This window comes from Musca vetustissima, unplaced genomic scaffold (genome assembly GCF_032173495.1).
Source record: "Musca vetustissima isolate MV318-11 ecotype Yass unplaced genomic scaffold, APGP_CSIRO_Mvet_v1 utg1963, whole genome shotgun sequence".
In the NCBI taxonomy this organism is placed as follows: domain Eukaryota; kingdom Metazoa; phylum Arthropoda; class Insecta; order Diptera; family Muscidae; genus Musca; species Musca vetustissima.
In genome coordinates, this window is record NW_026880777.1 from 295,124 (window position 1) to 318,476 (window position 23,353).

General features: G+C 31.1%; 1 protein-coding gene across 1 annotated transcript; it reads right to left on the reverse strand.

Annotated features, from left to right (window-relative positions):
* Nucleotides 1-666: 666 nt before the first annotated feature.
* Nucleotides 667-22,934, reverse strand: LOC133326599 (structural maintenance of chromosomes protein 5). Its single transcript, XM_061535228.1, has 15 exons — nucleotides 22,858-22,934; nucleotides 22,351-22,720; nucleotides 22,112-22,290; nucleotides 19,758-20,004; nucleotides 10,408-10,701; nucleotides 10,250-10,351; nucleotides 9,977-10,185; nucleotides 9,741-9,904; nucleotides 9,551-9,680; nucleotides 4,930-5,135; nucleotides 4,634-4,851; nucleotides 4,357-4,578; nucleotides 4,064-4,288; nucleotides 821-1,096; nucleotides 667-762 (listed from the first exon to the last, which is right to left on the reverse strand). The coding sequence occupies exons 1-15, from the start codon at nucleotides 22,932-22,934 to the stop codon at nucleotides 667-669; spliced, it is 3,015 nt and encodes a 1,004-aa protein (XP_061391212.1).
* Nucleotides 22,935-23,353: the final 419 nt, after the last annotated feature.

The following is a 23,353-nucleotide window of genomic DNA, read 5'->3' on the forward strand; positions in this document are numbered from 1 at the left end:
ACTTAAGTAATTCCCGAGTTTTAATGAACCTCGGCTTCAGCTATGTTAAAAAATAGGCAATATTGTCCTTATTATTATATATGTATGTATAATCAAAAATGTATTTATTTATTAAAAAAACGTAAATATAAATGTTCGAAAATTAAAAAATCAGATGAAAACTTATTGTAGTGAAAACAGCAGTTAATTTCGTAGTCTTATTAACCCATTTCAAATTTAGAGAAATCGAAATCAAACGTTACCATCGCCGCTATTTTATTGGTATTTACTGGACATGTTTAAAGGTGTTTCATTTCACGAAAATTTATAATATTTTTTTAGTTTAAGAACTTAGCTTAGTTGCCTTTAAAACTAATGTTGAATTGCAAATAATTTATTCAATGAAAGAAAATCACAGAATACTTACTATACAGTTAAAAAACAAAATTAAAAAATTACAATGACACTGCAAAAACATTTTCGTCCGACTAGATTTGGTCCACGACTATTTCATCAGCGTTCAAAAATGTCCCCTATACTTTTTAGAAGACCTAGGAATGACAAATTTGATATACCCTCCACCTTTTTACAAGAGGAAGAAAACGATTTTTATAGGAATAAAATATATGTTCTATTTTATAAATTATTTAAAAAAATATATTCTGTTTTTAATTCCAGAATGAATGCTTAGATAACAGCAAACGCCTTTTGTGATTGAACCATACGTCCATTGAAGACGACGTGAACAGTCATTCTCTCGTTAGTTTTCAATTTTGGTAAAAGCTGAAATGCAAAATATAATTAACGTTGAATAATAATAAATAATTGTACTAAACCATACCTTAGGCGTTACAAAGAAATATTGAGCATTTCCTGTTTTTGTTGTTTCGTCTACCAACATTTCAAAGATTTTTCTTTCATTTCGGGCATCCATACCTTGGTTTATTTCGTCAACACATCGGAATGGTACATGTGTTATATGTTGCATGGACATTGTGTATACAGCGATGGCAACAGCTCTCTCCCCACCAGACTGGACATGACGATTCAGAGCTTGAAGTGGTACGTTTTTACGATACTGCACCAAAATCTCTATACCATATGATTCAAAGTCATGCTATAGGGATAAATTATATATGTATGTCAGTATTTTACAATTTTTTCATTTAAATTTAGTAGCTGGAACCTTTAATACGCTCTCACTTCATTTGAGAAACTTGTATAATTTTGTCGAATTTTTTATATATTCTCTATTTTTATTATATCCAAATGAATAATATTCCCTGTGACATTAATTTAAATAGACCGCATCCTTATAATTTTATGTATGTTATATATTTATGTTGCAGATGGAATTTTTGTTTAAGTTTATGAAAATGTATTATTCATGGCCCGCAATTATTATCGTGATTGTGAAAATGCTACTTGTCTTATTTCATATGTGGAGGATTTTCATATTATTTTTAATTTTAATAAGAGCTTTTAGTGTATTAATAAGTGCTAAGATAAGTGTAAGACTGTTAATTTCTTAAAAATAATGTATATAAATAAGAAAATAAAACAAAAAAGCTTATAAAAATATCAATATCAAAATATAATTTGAAAATGCTGTGAAATTAATAGAAATTGTGTCGTCATTTCCTAAGAATTGGGTTCGGAAAAATGAAAAGCCTGGCCAGTAGCACAGTAAACGTTCTAGCGTTTCAATATATTTACGCTCTACACCAGTTGCTTCCATCCAATATTATGTACGTTGGCCTGCGGGCCGTTATGTGCTGTGAGAATACCTGTCACTCCGCTGATTTCCACTTTGTTAGGATTATGACTTTCTTTGTCTCATCCTCATTTATGTTTCCTCGTAAAATGTTTGTGATATTCAAATGACCTCAATTCTAAATGCATGGCCATTTTTTACACTCGCCAAAAGTGCTATCGATATATCGTTTCGTTGGTATATCGTTTCCTACTGTTCTTATGTAACTCGGTATCCATAAGATTCGTAGGAGACCATGTCGCAAGAAATTATGGTTTTTATACATTTTAACACAGTTTTGGATTTAACTGTTTTAGATGTTTTTATTTTTATGACAAATTTTTTTATGGCATGTTTGCTAGTATTGCGCTATCACATGAATCCCTGTCTGTTATAGCAGTTTCACATATTGTGACTACTCTTATTTCAGCTATTCGATCGACTCAATACTACTAATTACGGATCCGATTGTGGCCTGTACTAATTGGCCTATTGTGGCCGGTGTCGATCCACACGTCTTGAAGTTGTGACGGCCGCTTCTTATTTTATTTGGATGTCAATAAGATGTATATATGGGCAATATTGCCAATTGTTAAAACATAGTGCATCCCTTTATAATTCGGGAATTAATAAAGTATAATTTCTTGTTGCTGCTGAAATTTACAAGCCGCTCCACAGTTTTGTGTGATTTTGATATGGTTTTGTTTAGCGGTTTGAATTAATTTTTATGTGGATATATATATATATATATATAATTTTTGCCGGCAACCACCAAAAAATTCATCGCGAACTTAATCGGAGTCATTTTCTCCTAAATATGTACCAAAAATCATCGAAAATAAAAATACTTTTTTCGGAAATGGAATATTAAATATTGACACTATTTTCCGTATTACCCAAATACGCAAGGACCTTATTTACTTGAGTGTCAATTGAAAAAGGCGAAAATGGATGAAACAAATTAACTGAAAAATGTTTACTTTTATAGAAAAACAAATTTTCGATGACTGGAATTCTATTTTCAAAAAACAAAAAATTTAAAGTACGCTTGTCAATGCTGAAATTGATAGATAAGTTAATTTCTCAAAAGGGGCTACCTTCTGTAATTATGTCGCAATGACACAATGCGTCTTTGGGTAGCATTCATTGAAATACGTGTATTTAACTTTTGAGGTGAATAAAATCGTAGGCATACGCATGAATTTAGGCACGACCCGTAGGTGTAACCATGGAACAATAATACGAGGTAGGGCAGCTTGAGTTGAATAACAAAAAAATCAACTATGTAGGTGCTGGCTTCTTATGCTAAATATAAAATAAATATACGCAACAAGTGGTTGTGTTTATTTGAATTTTTTCAACACAAAACTAAAAACTCGAAAAATGAATGTAAGTCCCAATTTAGATTAGGCGAGTTTACTTGCGGCAAGTTATTGACTGTAGGAGAGAGGGGCAAGGGGAATAGAAATGGAAAAAAATTGCTCGTACCGACAATTTTCTGGCAATTCGTTTTGTGTATCTCGTATTTCTTGACATTTTATATTTATTAAAATGTGAAAAATCTATTGACATCAAATGGAAAAAGAAATATTTTTGAAACCGAATTGCCTTGTATAGACGCATGAAGCGAGTTCAAAAGGGAACGATAATAATTGCCGCAAGTAAACTCGCCTAATATAAATCAGGACTAAGGTTATGATTTCTTTCCAAAATATAGTAGGGAATACCATGAAATATTTGTTCCATCCATAACAGTTACTTCCATACTTTTCATTTCAATTAAATTTGAATATATTTCAATTTATTTTGAATTTATTTGACATAGTATTCAAAATATGTATTTTGTTTTTATGGATCAAGCCACCTTGAGAAAAAATTGTAATCAGTTACAGCTATCAACTGCCTTGTAATAATTATACCATGGGTGGAACTGTTATGTGTATTTTTAAATACTATGTGAAATTGTTCTAAATAAATTCAAATTCAACTGAAATATATTAAAATTGGAATGAAAGCCATTTATTGCATTATTCGTCTTGAAGAAATTACTCCGATATGAAAGAAACAAATGTATAATTGTATTCCCTATTCGATTTTGGGAAGAAATCATGACGTTTCATTCATTTTTCGTGTTATAAATAGTTGCGTATATTTATTTTATATCCGACGGAAACGTTCGTTTTTCAGACAGTGCTGGAATATTTTTGCCATTTTTTTCATTTTTTTCTGTTTCAGAACCTGCAAGAACTGTTTTGATTTTCCCTTTTTAAATTTCGAAAGTATTACCACATTGATAAAATGTCTGAATTAATGTCTTAATTGAATACTCACTTCTTCTTTGTAAACTAACTTCACTTCACCAACATAACCCATTGATTCCATGAACTGTCCAAAATGGTCGTTGATAGTCGTTACGACTTGATTAACAATAGGATACCATGTGTCATAAATTTTCTTTATTTCGCACAAATAATTGTCATTGCCATGCAAGTTAGCATCAATGTCTTTCTGTAGTGCCTCAACTTCATTTCTTTTAGCATCGTATTCCCGTACAATCTAAAAAAATAAAGTTATAGATAATTTTAAGGAAAAAATACCTACACATATTAACATTGGCTTCATACCTCACCATTAACATTATCCATGCAGTCCAAACGTCCACTAAGATCACTTATAATATCACGCAATTCTTCAAGACTACCAGTTAAACTATTATAGAACTGTTTGTAGGGATATTTTCTGTCTGTTGGCTCCATCTGATTGGTGTATTTTAGGGTCTCGGACAGTTTTTGTTTCACATCTCTTTTAAGATTGTTGCATTTATTACTAATAACTTCTACACGATTCTGTAATTGCAATATGTTGTCTTAGTTTAATTGCCTTGGAAGAGTTATTAATTACCTTAGAAGTATCTCTTTTCTCTTTTGTAGCGGAAATGACACCAACAATCTCATCGTTCTCTAATCTAAAGATGGAAAATTTGCTCGTAGAGTATGATTTGCTTTCCATTGCCTTCTGAATTGCTTTGAGAACTTCAATTTTTTCTTTTTGGAGTTTTAGTATTTCCTCTATTGCCTTTTTACATGTCTGTTTGAATTCTTCCTCAACCTCGGGAGTAACTATATTATGAGAAAATAGTTGTTGCAAGAGTTAATTAAAATAATCATGTGTCGTTAATTAAAATAATCATAACGCACCAATAGCATCTCTTTTAAGTGTTTCAATCTTTTTCTGCTGTCGATCCAATTGAACAATTTTTTGCTTGAGTTCAATTTCTTTCGCTTGAAGCTCCTTTTTCACTTGAAAAACCTCCTCGTAGCGTATTTTCTTTTCGCGTATTTTAACTTCAATTTCATTCCGCTGGTTTCGTAAATTATCCGCTTTTCGTGTCAGTTCATTTAATCTATAAATATAAAGTACAATTTTTACATATATTCATTGATTTTGCATTTGTTTTAGTTTAGACGAAAATCTATGTCTATCTATGTATTTTAAACATGCAAATACATAGATGATTTTCGCTGAATAGAATCAAAATATTTTTACCGCCACATACGGACAAAATCAAACTATAAATTTTTTAAATGTTTTTCATTGTATCGCATATAGTATGTAGACACTTTGTTCCATTAATACTATTATTTTATATCCATTTTTGGAAAGTGAAAATATTTGCTGAAACATATTTGAAGAAAATTGTTGAATTGTTAATTATATTTTAACTTTCACTTTTGGTCGATGTGTTGAGGAAAAGTGAAGCAGGTTATCGAAAACAACATCAATATTTTTTTTAGATTATGGAGAGTGGGGATCAGGGATGGTCCGTCAGAAACTGTGACGTAAATGACATGCATTTCCGACGTATAATACAAACGTCGGAAACCCACCCAAAACCATTAGGTTTTTGTCAAAATAGCTATATCCATTAATCAATTTGGAAATCCATATAAAATATAAAAATTTTCTTCTCTAAAAAGTTTTGAATTTTTTATCAGTAACTGAATAACTGAATATGGTAATAATATTCTAATAAATGACGTTTACTACATTTATTGCATATTATACTGGTATATGACGATTTCGACGTTTACACCTTTTTGACTGTCGAAAACAAAAAAATTCGTCACACGGACCATCCCTGGACATGGTTGACTTTGCCGTGGAAAAAGATAGTAATGGTCAAGATAACTGGTCATATTCTCAATTAGGTCGTGTTCATTCTAATGTCTGACATATCTAATAATGTAATTCGGAGTTTCGCAATTACATTCCAGATCAGGAAAAGATAAAGTATGAGTAAGATCGAAGTGGTTCACGATTGATATTATGTTGCCCCATAGCGATAAAGCTGGGGCTTGTAGGCGTGAGGAAACAGGACGCAGGACCTGAAAATCTATCTAACGGTATTTGACCAATGCTTCGCATTGAATGTTTGGCAAATAATACTTGACTTTTTTCTCAGATATACATTTCGTCGTCATAAACAGCATCAAAAATTGTCATGCCTTATTTATCATCCCCAAGAAAATTTTGAAAGACATTAATGACCTGGCTGTAATCATATTAAATACAGATATAATAAACTATCCTATAATTATTAGTACTTTATTCCTGCAATAACTCAGAGGTTATCCCCACGATCCTTATACATGCTGCATTTTATTGCAGTTCGGTATTTTCTGCAATGTTCTTATTGTGCCACAAACGACTGAACATAGTCCGCGCATATATAGCATTTCCACATTAAATGAAACCTTTTACAAATAAAATGAACCCTTTTCCAAATTAAATGAAACCTTTTCCAAATTAAATGAAACCTTTTCCACTTGAAATGAAACCTTTTACAAATAGAATGAAAGCTTTTCCAATTGAAATGAAACCTTTTACAAATAGAATGAAACTTTTTCCAAATTAAATGAAACCTTTATTCTTATCTAAGGAAATATAATATTTGCACTAATTTTAAACCAATATTTCAAAATTAAATCAAAGAATATTAACAAATATAGTTGTATGGCTATGTAATTAACATAAATATTCTTTAATTCGGTGTGATTTCATTTAATATCTTTACTACATAAAACTAAATAAATAGTAATACAAACTGGGGTATTTCTTGACATTTTAATAAATAAATATTTAAGAACAAGAATTGAATACCCGGTCCTAAATGCGAAATACATATTTAACTTAATAAATTGTTGATGATAAGGTAACTGCTTATCTTAATGAAGGGGTTCCCGACTTGCAGCTTGTGGGATTTTCAAAACCATGTCCATAACGTAGTTAGAACAATCTTGCCGAGTAAGCTTTTGAATACTTCGCTCGATTACATCAACAATGTTATGTTCCATTGAAACGTCACACAGCTCAGCTCTTGCACATAATTTTATTTTTGCAAATGCATTTTCGATTGGATTTAGCATTGGAGAATAAGGCGGTAAGAATTTAAGGTTGCATCTTTTGGATTCGATCAAATTTTTTATGTCATGTCGCTTGTGTATTTGAGCGTTATTTTCCAACTCTGGATTGATTTTCTCAAAAAAAATTCTATAAATAATTTAAATCTGTCTGCATTGACACTGGAATTAGAAACAATTGTGTGATGTACAACTCCCGCGTTGTTTATTGCTGCAATTATAGTGACATTACGACCTCTGACCGTAGGCAACACAATGTGTGCTCTTGCTCCTTGTCTTGAACGGGCATGGATTCTTCGTATGTGAAGATTAAATCCACACTCATCAATGAATATAAATTTTTCTCCTTGTTGGGGTATCCATTTTGTAAAGTCTTGAGCATATTTTTGTCTCAAGCCTAATGTTCTGGAGTCATTATTTCGTTCTATTTCAATAGAGGCCATCTTAAACGTAATTTTTAATTTCCGTAATCCATATTCTATGCAGCTTGTGGAAATATTTATATCATTTTCTCTCAACAGTTTAGTTTTTATGGCTTTGAGGGTAATTCAAGGTTGACTTTCTATATAGAACTCGATCAGACTTAAAACTTGTGGTGTCAACAACTTAGTTCTATTTCCTCCACGCTTATTTTCCTTCAATGTTCCAAAATTTTTTTTGTAATTACTTCACATTGTCGAGAGTTTACTGTTTTGGATGTTCACATTATCGAGAGTTCACTGTATTTAAAAATAGCAACGTTTAAAATAAATGCGAACCTGACCGGGAAGCTCTGATAATTGGGAACCTGAGGAAGAATCAATATCCTCGCCAAGTATTGCAAGTGGAAATGCTCTACAAGACCCCGAAACAAATTGGGTCAGTATAACAAAATAACAAAAGACATGAAATTGTTATTATTTAAATTCTATGAAGAGGGGAGAACCATTTCCGAGGCTGCAAATTTAACCTGCATAAACATAAATTCCGAAAAAAACATTTATAAGAAGATACAAACAAAATTTTGGAACATTGAAGGAAAATAAGCGTGGAGGAAATAGAACTAAGTTGTTGACACCACAAGTTTTAAGTCTGATCGAGTTCTATATAGAAAGTCAACCTGGAATTACCCTCAAAGCCATAAAAACTAAACTGTTGAGAGAAAATGATATAAATATTTCCACAAGATGCATAGAATATGGATTACGGAAATTAAAAATTACGTTTAAGATGGCCTCTATTGAAATAGAACGAAAGAATGACTCCAGAACATTAGGCTTGAGACAAAAATATGCTCAAGACTTTACAAAATGGATACCCCATCAAGGAGAAAAATTTATATTCATTGATGAGTGTGGATTTAATCTTCACATACGAAGAACCCAAGCCCGTTCAAGACAAGGAACAAGAGCACACATTGTGTTGCCTACGGTCAGAGGTCGTAATGTCACTATAATTGCAGCAATAAACAACGCGGGAGTTGTACATCACACAATCGTTTCTAATTCCAGTGTCAATGCAGACAGATTTAAATTATTTATAGAAATTTTTTTTTTTGAGAAAATCAATCCAGATTTGGAAAATAACGCTCAAATACACAAGCGACATGACATAAAAAATTTGATCGAATCCAAAAGATGCAACCTTAAATTCTTACCGCCTTATTCTCCAATGCTAAATCCAATCGAAAATGCATTTTCAAAAATAAAATTATGTGCAAGAGCTGAGCTGTGTGACGTTTCAATGGAACATAACATTGTTGATGTAATCGAGCGAAGTATTCAAAAGCTTACTCGGCAAGATTGTTCTAACTACGTTATGGACATGGTTTTGAAAATCCCACAAGCTGCAAGTCGGGAACCCCTTCATTAAGATAAGCAGTTACCTTATCATCAACAATTTATTAAGTCAAATATGTATTTCGCATTTAGGACCGGGTATTCAATTCTTGTTCTTAAATATTTATTTATTAAAATGTCAAGAAATACCCCAGTTTGTATTACTATTTATTTAGTTTTATGTAGTAAAGATATTAAATGAAATCACACCGAATTAAAGAATATTTATGTTAATTACATAGCCATACAACTATATTTGTTAATATTCTTTGATTTAATTTTGAAATATTGGTTTAAAATTAGTGCAAATATTATATTTCCTTAGATAAGAATAAAGGTTTCATTTAATTTGGAAAAAGTTTCATTCTATTTGTAAAAGGTTTAATTTCAATTGGAAAAGGTTTCATTTCAAGTGGAAAAGGTTTCATTTAATTTGGAAAAGGTTTCATTTAATTTGGAAAAGGTTTCATTTAATTTGGAAAAGGGTTCATTTAATTTGGAAAAGGGTTCATTTAATTTGTAAAAGGTTTCATTTAATGTGGAAATGCTATATATAATAACATATTATTGATTTACCATACCTGGACTTTATAGCGTTTATTTCGATGTCATTTCTACTGCAGAGTAAGCCTTTGGAAGAAATTGTCCTTTGCATAAGAGACGCTTCCCTTTGGCCATATCTGGAAATTGTAAGGGTAAAGTGATTGTCGCCTACGAAATAAACAAATAATACTTAACAGAGAAAAATCATATATGTGAGTGAGTACTTACCGCCAAAATAACTTCGAATGTCATGAGGGATTTGATCAGTGCAACTATTTACGTTGTCGTTCCCATATGGAATGTTTTGCAAATTGTATAATGAACAGAGGCAACCCAATACAGCACGTGGTCCATTTACTAAGTTTATCAGATATGATTTAAACCCATATTGCCTTCAATATTTAATAAGCAATAGTGGTTTTAATGTATGATTATTACAGTATTAAATGGAAGAGTTTATTTACCGTATTTCATCGATGGGTATTTTCGGCGTGAATATCGAATCCGATGGAACTGGCGCGTGGCAAATATTAACTTGTAACTTTCTCTTAGAACATAATTCTGTGGCTAATAGAGACAAGTCGGATGCACTTTCACATGAAAAAGCCAGCAAATCTCTTATATTTATAATGTTCTCCAAATATTTAGCATAATTTTGATCCATCACTGTCAACTAAAAGTTAAAGACATATCAGCATTTTCGGAATGATGCACATTTGCAAATATCAAATAAATACCTCAAGAATAACTGGTTTGTAAACTCTCCCTTCAAACATATCTGCATTCTCATCTATCCATCTAACAGCATTATACACATCAGGGAACTTATCTCTTAAATACTATACGAAATTGACAAGATTTAAACAGTTCAATATTGAATATTCTTGAAAGTTACCTTCATTTTTTGCTCGCTAACGTTCTCCAAAGATTCTAGACGAGATTTCAAAGATTGTATCTCTGGTATGTTCTCTTCCAACTTATTCTGTATATTTCTGTGTTCTTGATTTAAATGGTTTATTGCTTGTCTTAACTGTTCCATTTTCAAATCATATTCCCTAAGCCGTTGCTCACGATTGGGGTTCGACATTTCTTCAGTGTTAAGTATTTTCAAGTCTTGCGCGTAAACCTGTAGCATCTTTACCTCCTTTTTAATCTCATTTTGGCGCTCATTTGAATCTCTCTTTCGTTTCTATAATTTTCATTATAAAAATTGGCATAAATAAATATAGTATCGAAGAGTCAAAATCACTTTTGACGATATTATCTACATATATATATATATATATAGCATTTCCACATTAAATGAAACCTTTTACAAATTAAATGAACCCTTTTCCAAATAAAATGAAACCTTTTCCAAATTAAATGAAACCTTTTCCAAATTAAATGAAACCTTTTCCAAATTAAATGAAACCTTTTCCACTTGAAATGAAACCTTTTATGACTCCAGAACATTAGGCTTGAGACAAAAATATGCTCAAGACTTTACAAAATGGATACCCCAACAAGGAGAAAAATTTATATTCATTGATGAGTGTGGATTTAATCTTCACATACGAAGAACCCAAGCCCGTTCAAGACAAGGAACAAGAGCACACATTTTGTTGCCTACGGTCAGAGGTCGTAATGTCACTATAATTGCAGCAATAAACAACGCGGGAGTTGTACATCACACAATCGTTTCTAATTCCAGTGTCAATGCAGACAGATTTAAATTATTTATAGATTTTTTTTTTTTTTTTTTTTGAGAAAATCAATCCAGAGTTGGAAAATAACGCTCAAATACACAAGCGACATGACATAAAAAATTTGATCGAATCCAAAAGATGCAACCTTAAATTCTTACCGCCTTATTCTCCAATGCTAAATCCAATCGAAAATGCATTTTCAAAAATAAAATTATGTCCAAGAGCTGAGCTGTGTGACGTTTCAATGGAACATAACATTGTTGATGTAATCGAGCGAAGTATTCAAAAGCTTACTCGGCAAGATTGTTCTAACTACGTTATGGACATGGTTTTGAAAATCCCACAAGCTGCAAGTCGGGAACCCCTTCATTAAGATAAGCAGTTACCTTATCATCAACAATTTATTAAGTCAAATATGTATTTCGCATTTAGGACCGGGTATTCAATTCTTGTTCTTCAGGGACCGAAAATAACAGTTATTTTTTAAAATGCGAACAAAAAAATCTTCATGTTAGAGACATGGGACACCAATAGTGTCATATACCAATAGATTCGTACTGAGGAGCCCATTAAGGATATTGAGTGATCTTGAGAAAACACTCTCAGTTCCCATGTTAAAGATTATTTTTTAACGGAAAAAAAAATATTTTTAACGATTTTTATTTTTTTTAAAGTCTTTTTGCGATTTTTATTTTTTCCGTCAAAAATAAAAGTCTTTTTGGGACTTTTATTTTTTCCGTCAAAAATAACAGTCTTTTTGGGACTTTTATTTTTTCCGTCAAAAATAAAAGTCTTTTTGGGATTTTTATTTTTTCCGTCAGAAAATAAAAGTGTTTTTGGGATTTTTATTTTTTCCGTCAGGAAATAAAACTCTTTTTATGTAAAGAAGTTTATACAACTTGTAATCAGTTATAAAATTACAATTTATAAATCTCTGTCCTTATTACAACAAGTGTACACATAAGTAATCAAGATCAAAGGTAAAAAATATTTGTTGTAAATTTTTAAAAAATAGTCTAGTGTACCAAATCATGAATATAAATTAAAGAATCATTCCCCTGACTATTAGGTCAAAGGTTATATAACTGGTACCAAACTCTATATGTTTATTTACGTAAAAAGACTTTTATTTTCTGACGGAAAAAATAAAAATCACAAAAAGACTTTTATTTTTGACGGAAAAAATAAAAGTCCCAAAAAGACTTTTATTTTTGACGGAAAAAATAAAAGTCCCAAAAAGACTGTTATTTTTGACGGAAAAAATAAAAATCCCAAAAAGACTTTTATTTTTGACGGAAAAAATAAAAATCATTTTTAACAGTTAAAAATCAACGTTTATTTTTTCCGTTAAAAAATAAATAATTAAAGTGGATTTTTTTTATTTAGGTCACATAATAACAGTTATTTTTTACCTGATTTGATATAAGTTATAACCGTTACGGTCCCTGTTGTTCTTAAATATTTATTTATTAGAATGTCAAGAAATACCCCAGTTTGTATTACTACTTATTTAGTTTTATGTAGTAAAGATATTAAATGAAATCACACCGAATTAAAGAATATTTATGTTAATTACATAGCCATACAACTATATTTGTTAATATTCTTTGATTTAATTTACAAATATTGGTTTAAAATTACTGCAAATATTATATTTCCTTAGATAAGAATAAAGGTTTCATTTAATTTGGAAAAAGTTTCATTCTATCTTTAAAAGGTTTCATTTCAATTGGAAAAGGTTTCATTCTATTTGTAAAAGGTTTCATTTCAAGTGGAAAAGGTTTCATTTAATTTGGAAAAGGTTTCATTTAATTTGGAAAAGGTTTCATTTAATTTGGAAAAAGTTTCATTTAATTTGGAAAAGGTTTCATTTAATTTGGAAAAACCTTTTACAAAACCTTTTACAAATTAAATGAACCCTTTTCCAAATTAAATGAAACCTTTTCCAAATTAAATGAAACCTTTTCCAAATTAAATGAAACCTTTTCCAAATTAAATTAAACCTTTTCCAATTGAAATGAAACCTTTTACAAATAGAATGAAACCTTTTCCAATTGAAATGAAATCTTTTACAAATAGAATGAAACTTTTTCCAAATTAAATGAAACATTTATTCTTATCTAAGGAAATATAATATTTGCAGTAATTTTAAACCAATATTTGAAAATTAAATCAAAGAATATTAACAAATATAGTTGTATGGCTATGTTATTAACATAAATATTCATTAATTCGGTGTGATTTCATTTAATATTTTTACTACATAAAACTAAATAAATAGTAATGCAAACTGGGGTATTTCTTGACATTTTAATAAATAAATATTTAAGAACAAGAATTGAATACCCGGTCCTAAATGCGAAATACATATTTGACTTAATAAATTGTTGATGATAAGGTAACTGCTTATCTTAATGAAGGGGTTCCCGGCTTGCAGCTTGTGGTATTTTCAAAACCATGTCCATAACGTAGTTAGAACAATCTTGCCGAGTAAGCTTTTGAATACTTCGCTCGATTACATCAACAATGTTATGTTCCATTGAAACGTCACACAGCTCAGCTCTTGCACATAATTTTATTTTTGAAAATGCATTTTCAATTGGATTTAGTATTGGAGAATAATGCGGTAAAAATTTAAGGTTACATCTTTTGGATTCGATCAAATTTTTTATGTCATGTCGCTTGTGTATTTGAGCGTTATTTTCCAACTCTGGATTGATTTTCTCAAAAAAAAAATTCTATAAATAATTTAAATCTGTCTGCATTGACACTGGAATTAGAAACAATTGTGTGATGTACAACTCCCGCGTTGTTTATTGCTGCAATTATAGTGACATTACGACCTTTGACCGTAGGCAACACAATGTGTGCTCTTGCTCCTTGTCTTGAACGGGCATGGATTCTTCGTATGTGAAGATTAAATCCACACTCATCAATGAATATAAATTTTTCTCCTTGTTGGGGTATCCATTTTGTAAAGTCTTGAGCATATTTTTGTCTCAAGCCTAATGTTCTGGAGTCATTCATTCGTTCTATTTCAATAGAGGCCATCTTCAACGTAATTTTTAATTTCCGTAATCCATTTTCTATGCAGCTTGGAAATATTTATATCATTTTCCCTCAACAGTTTTTATGACTTTGAGGGTAATTCCAGGTTGACTTTCTATATAGAACTCGATCAGAGAGTTCCACTGTATTTAAAAATAGCAACGATTAAAATAAATGCGAACATGATTTTAGCTCGGGAAGCTCTGATAATTGGGAACCTGAGGAAGAATCAATATCCTCGCCAAGTATTGCAAGTGGAAATGCTCCAGAACCTACCGAAGCTACATCTACAAGACCACGAAACAAAATAGAACTAAGTTGTTGAAATAAATAGAACTAAATAGAACTAAGTTGTTGTACATCACACAATCGTTTCTAATTTCAGTGTCAATGCAGACAGATTTAAATTATTTATAGAAATTTTTTTTGAGAAAATCAATCCAGAGTTGGAAAATAACGCTCAAATACACAAGCGACATGACATAAAAAATTTGATCGAATCCAAAAGATGTAACCTTAAATTCTTACCGCATTATTCTCCAATACTAAATCCAATTGAAAATGCATTTTCAAAAATAAAATTATGTGCAAGAGCTGAGCTGTGTGTCGTTTCAATGGAACATAACATTGTTGATGTAATCGAGCGAAGTATTCAAAAGCTTACTCGGCAAAATAATTCTAACTACGTTATGGACATGGTTTTGAAAATCTCACAAGGGAACCCCTTCATTAAGATAAGCAGTTACCTTATCATCAACAATTTATTAAGTCAAATATGTATTTCGCATTTAGGACCGGGTATTCAATTCTTGTTTTTAAATATTTATTTATTAAAATGTCAAGAAATACCCCAGTTTGCATTACTATTTATTTAGTTTTATGTAGTAAAGTTATTAAATGAAATCACACCGAATTAAAGAATATTTATGTTAATAACATAGCCATACAACTATATTTGTTAATATTCTTTGATTTAATTTTCAAATATTGGTTTAAAATTAGTGCAAATATTATATTTCCTTAGATAAGAATAAAGGTTTCATTTGATTTGGAAAAGGTTTCATTCTATTTGTAAAAGGTTTAATTTCAATTGGAAAAGGTTTAATTTAATTTGGAAAAGGGTTCATTTAATTTGGAAAAGGTTTCATTTAATTTGGAAAAGGGTTCATTTAATTTGGAAAAGGTTTCATTTAATCTGGAAATGCTATATAAACATGAATTGCTGTTCGTTAGTCTCGCTAAAACTCGAGAACGGCTGAACGGATTTTTCTTATCTTAGTCTTAAAATGTTCGTGGAGCTTCAGGGAAGGTTTAAAAGGTGAGAAAAAATCGAAAAGCGCGAAAAATTTGCAAAAAATTTATGCAGGCTACTTGCATTTCCACGAATTAATATCGAGCTATTTTGATAGCACCACGTCGTAGTTGTTATTTTGAGATATTTTGGACGAAAATTTGTAGCGTATCATTCCTTTAAGCCTATATTTTGCCAAATATTGCAAATTTTCAAAATATTTTTTTTTAATTGAATTGACATTGTATTGAAACATTTTTTGGGAGAATACAAAAAAATAATTGAGATGTATATCATTGCATCTACAAGCGATCATTGCATGTACACGTTTTCCATTGAATGCACGTATATTTTGGACTATGCAAGGATGTAAAATCAGAAGACATCCGAATCGAGTTCGTGGTCATTCAGGGTATTCGAATTCTAAGATCGATGCACTAAATTAATTGGTTTGAAAATAATAATAATAGGAACATGTTGTTCTTTAATATCTTTGAACTTATAAACCGAACATCCGATACCAAAAATGTGTATTACAGAGAAAACTAATATACGAGATATTTTCTTTGCAAAAATCTATCAAACAAAAAACCAGCAATATTAGAAAAACAGCATACTATATAATTTAATGGTTAAACCAAAACCTCCGTCCGATGTTACCTATTCGTATTGAACAGGCCAACTACCGATAACACACAGATTGGAAAACGGAGGTAAGAACTTCAACATACCGGATATTGAACGTGAAAAAATTATGGCGTCTTTTTAAAACGTTAAGCTGTAGTGCATAATTTCTAGGATGCTGTTTTTTATCCACAGGAGTCCGTTATGCCTAATTATAGCCAACTCTATGAGAAAATTATGTCAATGTCTTTATAGTGCCGAAAATGGGGCGAGAACTGTATGTATTGCTATATTAAAACTTGGACCTAAATATATAATTTTTAGCATGCCATGTTTTAGATACTACAATGGAAATGAAGATATATTAATTTTTAGTAGGAAGATTTGACACCACATGAGAAATTGTGGGGGATACCATTATATGGGTCCTACCCAGAAACTTGGACCAATATTGATAATTCTTTGTAAGGAGATTTTGTACTCACTGATTATCTAAAATATAAAATTACAGCCAATTTGATTGAAACCCGTTACCAAACCCCCCAACATACAGAAGAGTGGATCAATATTAACAATTTTAAGTAGGATTCGTGCTACCAAATAAAACAACCAATTGTAACTGATTAGGTTGAAAAACGTGCCTAAATCCCCAAAAATGTGGAGTGCCATTATATGGAAGCTTTTCGGAAGCTTGCGCAATTTTTTAGGAATATTTTCTACTCAATGATCATCCAAAATATAAAATTACAGCCACATACCGAATATTAAAGGATTACCCGGATACTTGGGCCAATATTGATAATTTTATGTAGATAGATTTTCTGCTCAATAAGTATCCCCAATATTTAATTAAAAGCAATTCTGTTGGAAACCCTGGCCAAGAACTTCAAAATACGGAATTTTTATTGATAAAAAATCGTCAAAATGTCTCATATTGCGAGGTACCTTTGTATGGGAGCTACCCTAAATAGTGAACTAATATTGAACATTTTCAATGCCAAATATCCTAGGAGTAGCAGCAATGTACGTGCAAATTTCAGAAAGTAGAAAAACCTAACTTAATATTGAGCTATCGTTATTTGAATTATACATCAACAATATTGCTATGCAAGACAACGTTTGCCGGGCCCGCTAGTTTATAATAAATATATCGACTATAACGACAATATCCAAAATTCCCGAATTTCTTCTCTAAGTTAGGATACAGTTAATATTTAATGTTTTTGGCCGTGAAAAATGTGGTGCACAAAAAATGTTTTGAAAAATCAAATCAGGGATCGGGTTTATATAGGAAACCGATATTCGGATACAAAGATAGTTAAGAAAATAAAATCTTGATGTAATTGGTAGATTAATGGCAAGATTCCGAAATTTCCCCTAATAATATGATTTCGGTAATTTGTTCTGAATAGTTGTAATGTAGTGCAACTGGTATGGGTTTAAATCAGCAGTGCCCAAAATAGGTCTCATGGGCTGTCGGTGTGTGTGTGTGTGTCAAAATAAAAAATATTTTCAATATTGTCATTCATTCCTTTTTGATTTCATACACTGAACGAAGAAATTAGGACTTTTTAGGCAAAAATTGGTTGAGAAAAAGTCAAAATATGTGACCAATACAATGGGGATTGGCGAAACAGAAGCAAATCTATCTTCATATAGGAAAATATATCATTAACAAGCATATTTGCATTGAATACAAAATGTTCTTCTGTCTTAAAATTTGAAATACAAGTTTTTAAAATTTTCTCACAGTTTAATAAGAGTGAATCATAAATTTGAAAATTGTGTATTTGAAACAAATACAATAACAAACATTTGCATGTATTAGTGTGGATAGCCCTGGTTTAAATAATAGAACTATATATTAAAAATTGATATGAGGATTGCCAAAAAGAGGCTTTCACACGAACAATTTAAACAATTATTAAATTTGTTACAACTGGTGTTGGCTGAGCGAGTAGAACTAGAATCTTCAATACAGTTATGGGAATCATGTTAGCTACCCAGTTGTTCAATAAATATCAATTTTCTGCTTATATACAGTTATATAACTAGTTACTATGTTATCTAGTTACTTTATACCCAAAAATGGAAAACGTTTTCTATTTCTGTAGTTACTGGTAATGCGAAAAGTAATGAATCGAAAAAAGCAAAACAGAAAAAAAAATTGTCATTTTCTTCAGACTTTATAATTTTTTGAATTGTGAAAGCAAAAGTTTGATAAAAATATGTGTTTTATACAAAAATATAAGCAATCAATATTCACGATGTTGAAGATGAAGTGTCGTTTAAATAAAAAAATCAAGAATCTAAAATGCAATGGTTGAATCTAAGGTAAGTTCTGGTTTTCTGACACAATAAATACATACGTAATTTTTTCAACAAAATTATTCTACAGATTTTCAATTCAGAAGCATACAACAGATCGGGGGAACAAATAAAAGTTTGAAATACATAGGTAAATACTCCAAAAGCTTCTACTTAAGAGACCAATGTCTGGTCTCTTAAGTAGAAGTTACTGGTAACGCAGGTAGGGGACAATTGACTTCCCCAATGACATACCCATGTTAAATTCATCAGTCTAGGGTATGAAGTGGTAGCTTATGTTCCGATATATGAATGTATTTTTACAAATCAACACTCCAACTGCACAAAAGCACTAACTGGATAAGTTTGTGGACGAAAGGTAAACAAATTGATACACTAAGTGTGTGCAAAAGATATATATTTAAATGTTTTGTGAGGGAATCACGAAAAACGTTATATTGATGTTGTGATTATTTGAATTCGAACTTTTTGCTGGTGAGAACACCTAACTTACCAACTAAAGAAATTGTATGAAATTAAACTACGTGAAAAATATATCTGATATGATGATTACAGATTGACTCATTAAAATTCAAAACAAAAGTGTTTTTGTGCAATAAAGAATGTGCTGGATAAATATTTTCTACAAATAGACAACAATCTAGAGAAACATAAAATGTAAAGAAATTGGAATTGCATATTTCCAGCTTATATAAATTACATCATCATAGCATGAAAACATTTTTTGATTTTGTAATATTTTATCTATATGCCTTTGTGCCTTTTAAGTGGTTTGATGCAGTTACATAGAACTTGACACAATTATAAATATGCATATTTTTTAAACTTACTTCAAATTTAGATTTTTCCTCGCTTATTTTATTTTTCAGCATTTCAATTTTTCTTATTATTTGGGTTTTTCTATCATCTGCACTTTTTAATGTTCGTTCCTGAAATTAAAAATATATATATATATAGCCGTTAAAATATATATCTATTTAGTTACAGAAATGTAAAATATATTTATATTGAATGCTAATACATAGTTGACATTCGTTTGAGATATCAATAATAAATGATATGCAAACAAAAAATTAAATTTATAAAAGTAAAATTAATTTGAATGAAAATAGAGCGAAATATAGTATAAACATATGTACATTTAACATATTCCTCATATCTTAGTGTTTGCAACGACAAATGTATCAGTTATTCATTTGAAAATTATAACTTTTTCATACAAAAACGCGAGTAATCTTTAAAAGGAAATAAAATGTAGACACTCACCTTCTCTTCAATCTCCTTTTTAAACTTTTCTGTCGTAGTATCGATCATAGATTGCTTTTGTAAAACATTTTGGTAATCCCGTTCATTAGCTGCAAATTGTTCTTTTGCCAATACCAAGTCATTTTCATGATCAGCTAGTTTATTTTGAATTTCTTCAATTTCCAATCGAAGCTTCTTCGCCATGCAAACACTAAGTTTATCTTGAATATCTTTACGGACATTGAAAAGTTCCAACTGAACTTTTAATCTAAAAATATAATAATGTAGTAAAAAGTTAATTGTATATTTACAGGCAATCCAAAACAGAATTTCTGTAGAAACATTTATAAATATTTTTTGCAACATAAACCACTTTTTTTAAAAAAAGGGCTAGAAATAGAAAAATAATATTACAGCTTGAATACAAATATTTGTCGACAAGGCGCGTTTAATGTAATTAGCACTCGTGGTGTGCATTCTTTACAAGGGAGCCATATATTGTCAAAATATGGTAAGTTGGCTCAAGGACAAAAACCATACCCTCTTCGCCCCCATCACCAAGGATAAGGTAAGATCGTTTATTGCTGCCAAGAAAGATTTGAATTTAATCCCATTTGGAAGTTACAGTTACTGTAATGTCACCACCGTAAGTTTGGACAGATGACATTGCCTCTGTTTGGAACGAAACAGAAGTGTTATAAGAATCTTAGAAAAACGAAGTGGAATTCAATGCCAAAACAGCAGAGGGAATCAGTGAGCATTAGGACTCCCAGCACGCCTACACCAAAGGCAAATATGTAGACACAGCTTTACACGAAACAGAGGGACATATTGAGAGAAATTTGGAGAACTCCAACTTCACGTTTTCGCATTTCCCGAGTCAATCACTTGAAGACGGAATGGTAGAGTAACTTCGGGTAATGTGGACCACCATTTTCTTTTTTTGATATTGTGGGCCTACCAACGGTTAAAACTGAAAACAAATTGTTTTCAAAACATAGTAGATTTGTTGGCTAAATATATTCCAGGTCAAAAATTATATATATTTATCTATAAAAATATTATTGCATTATAATTCAAAAAACTCTAAGCTGCAAATAAAAATAACTTGGCGGGTAATGTGGACCAGTATGTGTGGGTAATGAGTATTAGTAAGTTAAAGGTAGATTGTGGTTTGGTTGTGATAAATTTCAATTTATTACACTCTTGGGTAACAATGAATGCAAAAATATATGGGTTCATGTTTTGGAATAGCCCTCATTTAAGGTTACCGCCCCATTTGCGGTATTTTGAAGGTCCTTGCTTCATTATCCAACCGAAGCACCTGTAATTTCGCATATCGAGTTTTCAGAGGATAGAATACCTCCTCGCACCCACGTTTCGAACTCGTCCTCATGAAAAGATCCCACTTTTTTATAGTGGTCACATTACCCGACATTGAATATTTTTATATAAAAATAATTATCGGCTTCAAAAATGAATAAAAATTAAAAATTGCCGATTGTAATTACAGCTAAACGTATATTTTTGTTAAAGAAAACAAGAAAAACCACATAACTTCTTTATATTCGAGAAAAACAAAGTGTTCGACTATTGTGCAAAAACTTTCGACTATTGTGCTAAAAAATGTTCAAATCACACTTTTACAATCACAGCTACATTTTCTACTACTACATTTTCTACAATGCATTTATTTATTAAAAACCAGTTTTGATGTTTGTTTTCACTAATAAGGAAAATATTTATCAAGGCGGCATTGACATATTTCAAGCATTTTCTTAGATATAGGGGGTGGTCCACATTTGACGCATAGTCCACATTACCCGAAGTTACTCTACTGTTCATTAAAAAGCGGAAAAGTCCAAATTCTTTCAGCCTACACCAGATGGAGTAGAGCGACATCCTAGACCACCGTTTATCGTGGAAAAGGAACGTACGATTGGAGTTGAACAATGTACAACAGTCATTGTTCGCTCAGACAGATTTATTAACACATTCACAGAAGTAAAAGCTATAGCATCCATTTTTATGCTGAAGTTTAATGCATTTGCGTCCGTCAATGTGTTAATTAGGTTAACCGATAAGACCAGCTGAGTTTTCATTGACTGTCAGAAATTATTGTTTGAATAAATGAAAAAAAATCTTCTTCGAACCAAAATATACGTGCATAATTCTATTATTGGTCTTTAAAAGATATTTTGAGTTTTAATCCGGTTCTCGTTCGCGATTAGAAAGTTGACAACAAAAGAAGACTAAGGCATGTATTCGCCACCCGGTAGACCTTATTTAATTGACCATGATTGTGACTATGGTTTGGTAGGGGAATTCGTTTTATGAGCGCATTACCAAATTATATCATTAGAGAATGTACTTACTCTTCCACCCGAACCAATGTGCTGTCAAGTTTTTGTTTTAAATTTTTATAATCAGATTTTCCATTTTCTTGAGTTTTACGAAGGTCCTTAAGCTTTTGGAAATTTTCGATTACATCTTGACTACATACAGAATTTATGGTATTTAGAAGAATTTCTTGAGGATTCATTTTAGCAAAGTCCTAAAGAGTAAACGATATTGGGTTAATCGATTTGCGTAAACTATATCAAATAATAATTACCTGAACCCGATCCTGTGGTAGAAATTGGCATAGGTTCCCGATTTGAATTTTATAATTGTTTACACATTCCAAAAACTTTTTTTGAGCCACCGCTTGATCGTTGACGAAATACTGGGACTTGCCATGTAAATCAAATCTGCGTTGAAATTTTGTCGTGTCATCGCATTGGTCAAAAATTTCCACAAGTACTTTTGCCGATTCGCATCCATTTTTTACATAGTCCCCAATCGAACTAGAGCGCGCTAGAATCTTCGGATCACCACCTAGACCAAGAACAATAGCAGATACTAATGTTGACTTTCCGGTACCATTAGGTCCAATTATAACATTTAGATATTCAGATGGATGAAAAACACATTTCCCGTAGGTGCTGCAATGACATACGTAAACAGAAAAATGATCAGATGGGTGGGTTTCTTTTGTTCATATGTCCATAAAATTACAATCCTGATCTTATGAATAGAACATTAAAGTGTCATAATAAAGAATATTGACAACATATCTTACACAAAATTTTCGCAATAGACGCTTTTAATTTTTCCCGTTTTTGCGGAGCGTGAAACCCCTTTCCTCCCGACGATCATCTTTTCCTAGTTTTTTTCTCCTGGAGCAAAGCCTTCCAAAGGAAATTTAAAATCGTACTCGTGAACCTACCAAAACTAAAAACGTTCCACCTGCTACGAATAAGACAAGGCCCAAGATCTATTAATAAGGTCACCAAGATAGCAATCGAAATCGGAAAACAGCTGTTTTTCTCAAGTCTAATGTCAAAAATTTCGACTTTGTTTACGTTTTCATAATGGAAGTCAATTCACAATAATGCATTTTGACAGCAAACTTAAGAGGTATCAATAATCAGCTGGTCTCCCTTGGTGACCTTATTTATAGGACATGACAAGGCCTATAAACAAGGTTATCCAGAGAGACTAGCTGCCACTCAAGTTTGCTGGCAAAATTCATTATTGTGAATTGACTTAAATTATGAAAACGTAAACAAAGTCAA

Coding starts and splice junctions, on each gene's coding strand:
- LOC133326599 (XM_061535228.1), bottom strand. CDS start 22,934: ATGATCGTCGGGAGGAAAGGGGTTTCACGCTCCGCAAAAACGGGAAAA. Junction 10,702..19,757: donor AAAAGGAGATTGAAGAGAAG/GTGAGTGTCTAC, acceptor TGAAAATTATAG/AAACGAAAGAGAGATTCAAA. Junction 9,905..9,976: donor ATACCCATCGATGAAATACG/GTAAATAAACTC, acceptor TAAATATTGAAG/GCAATATGGGTTTAAATCAT.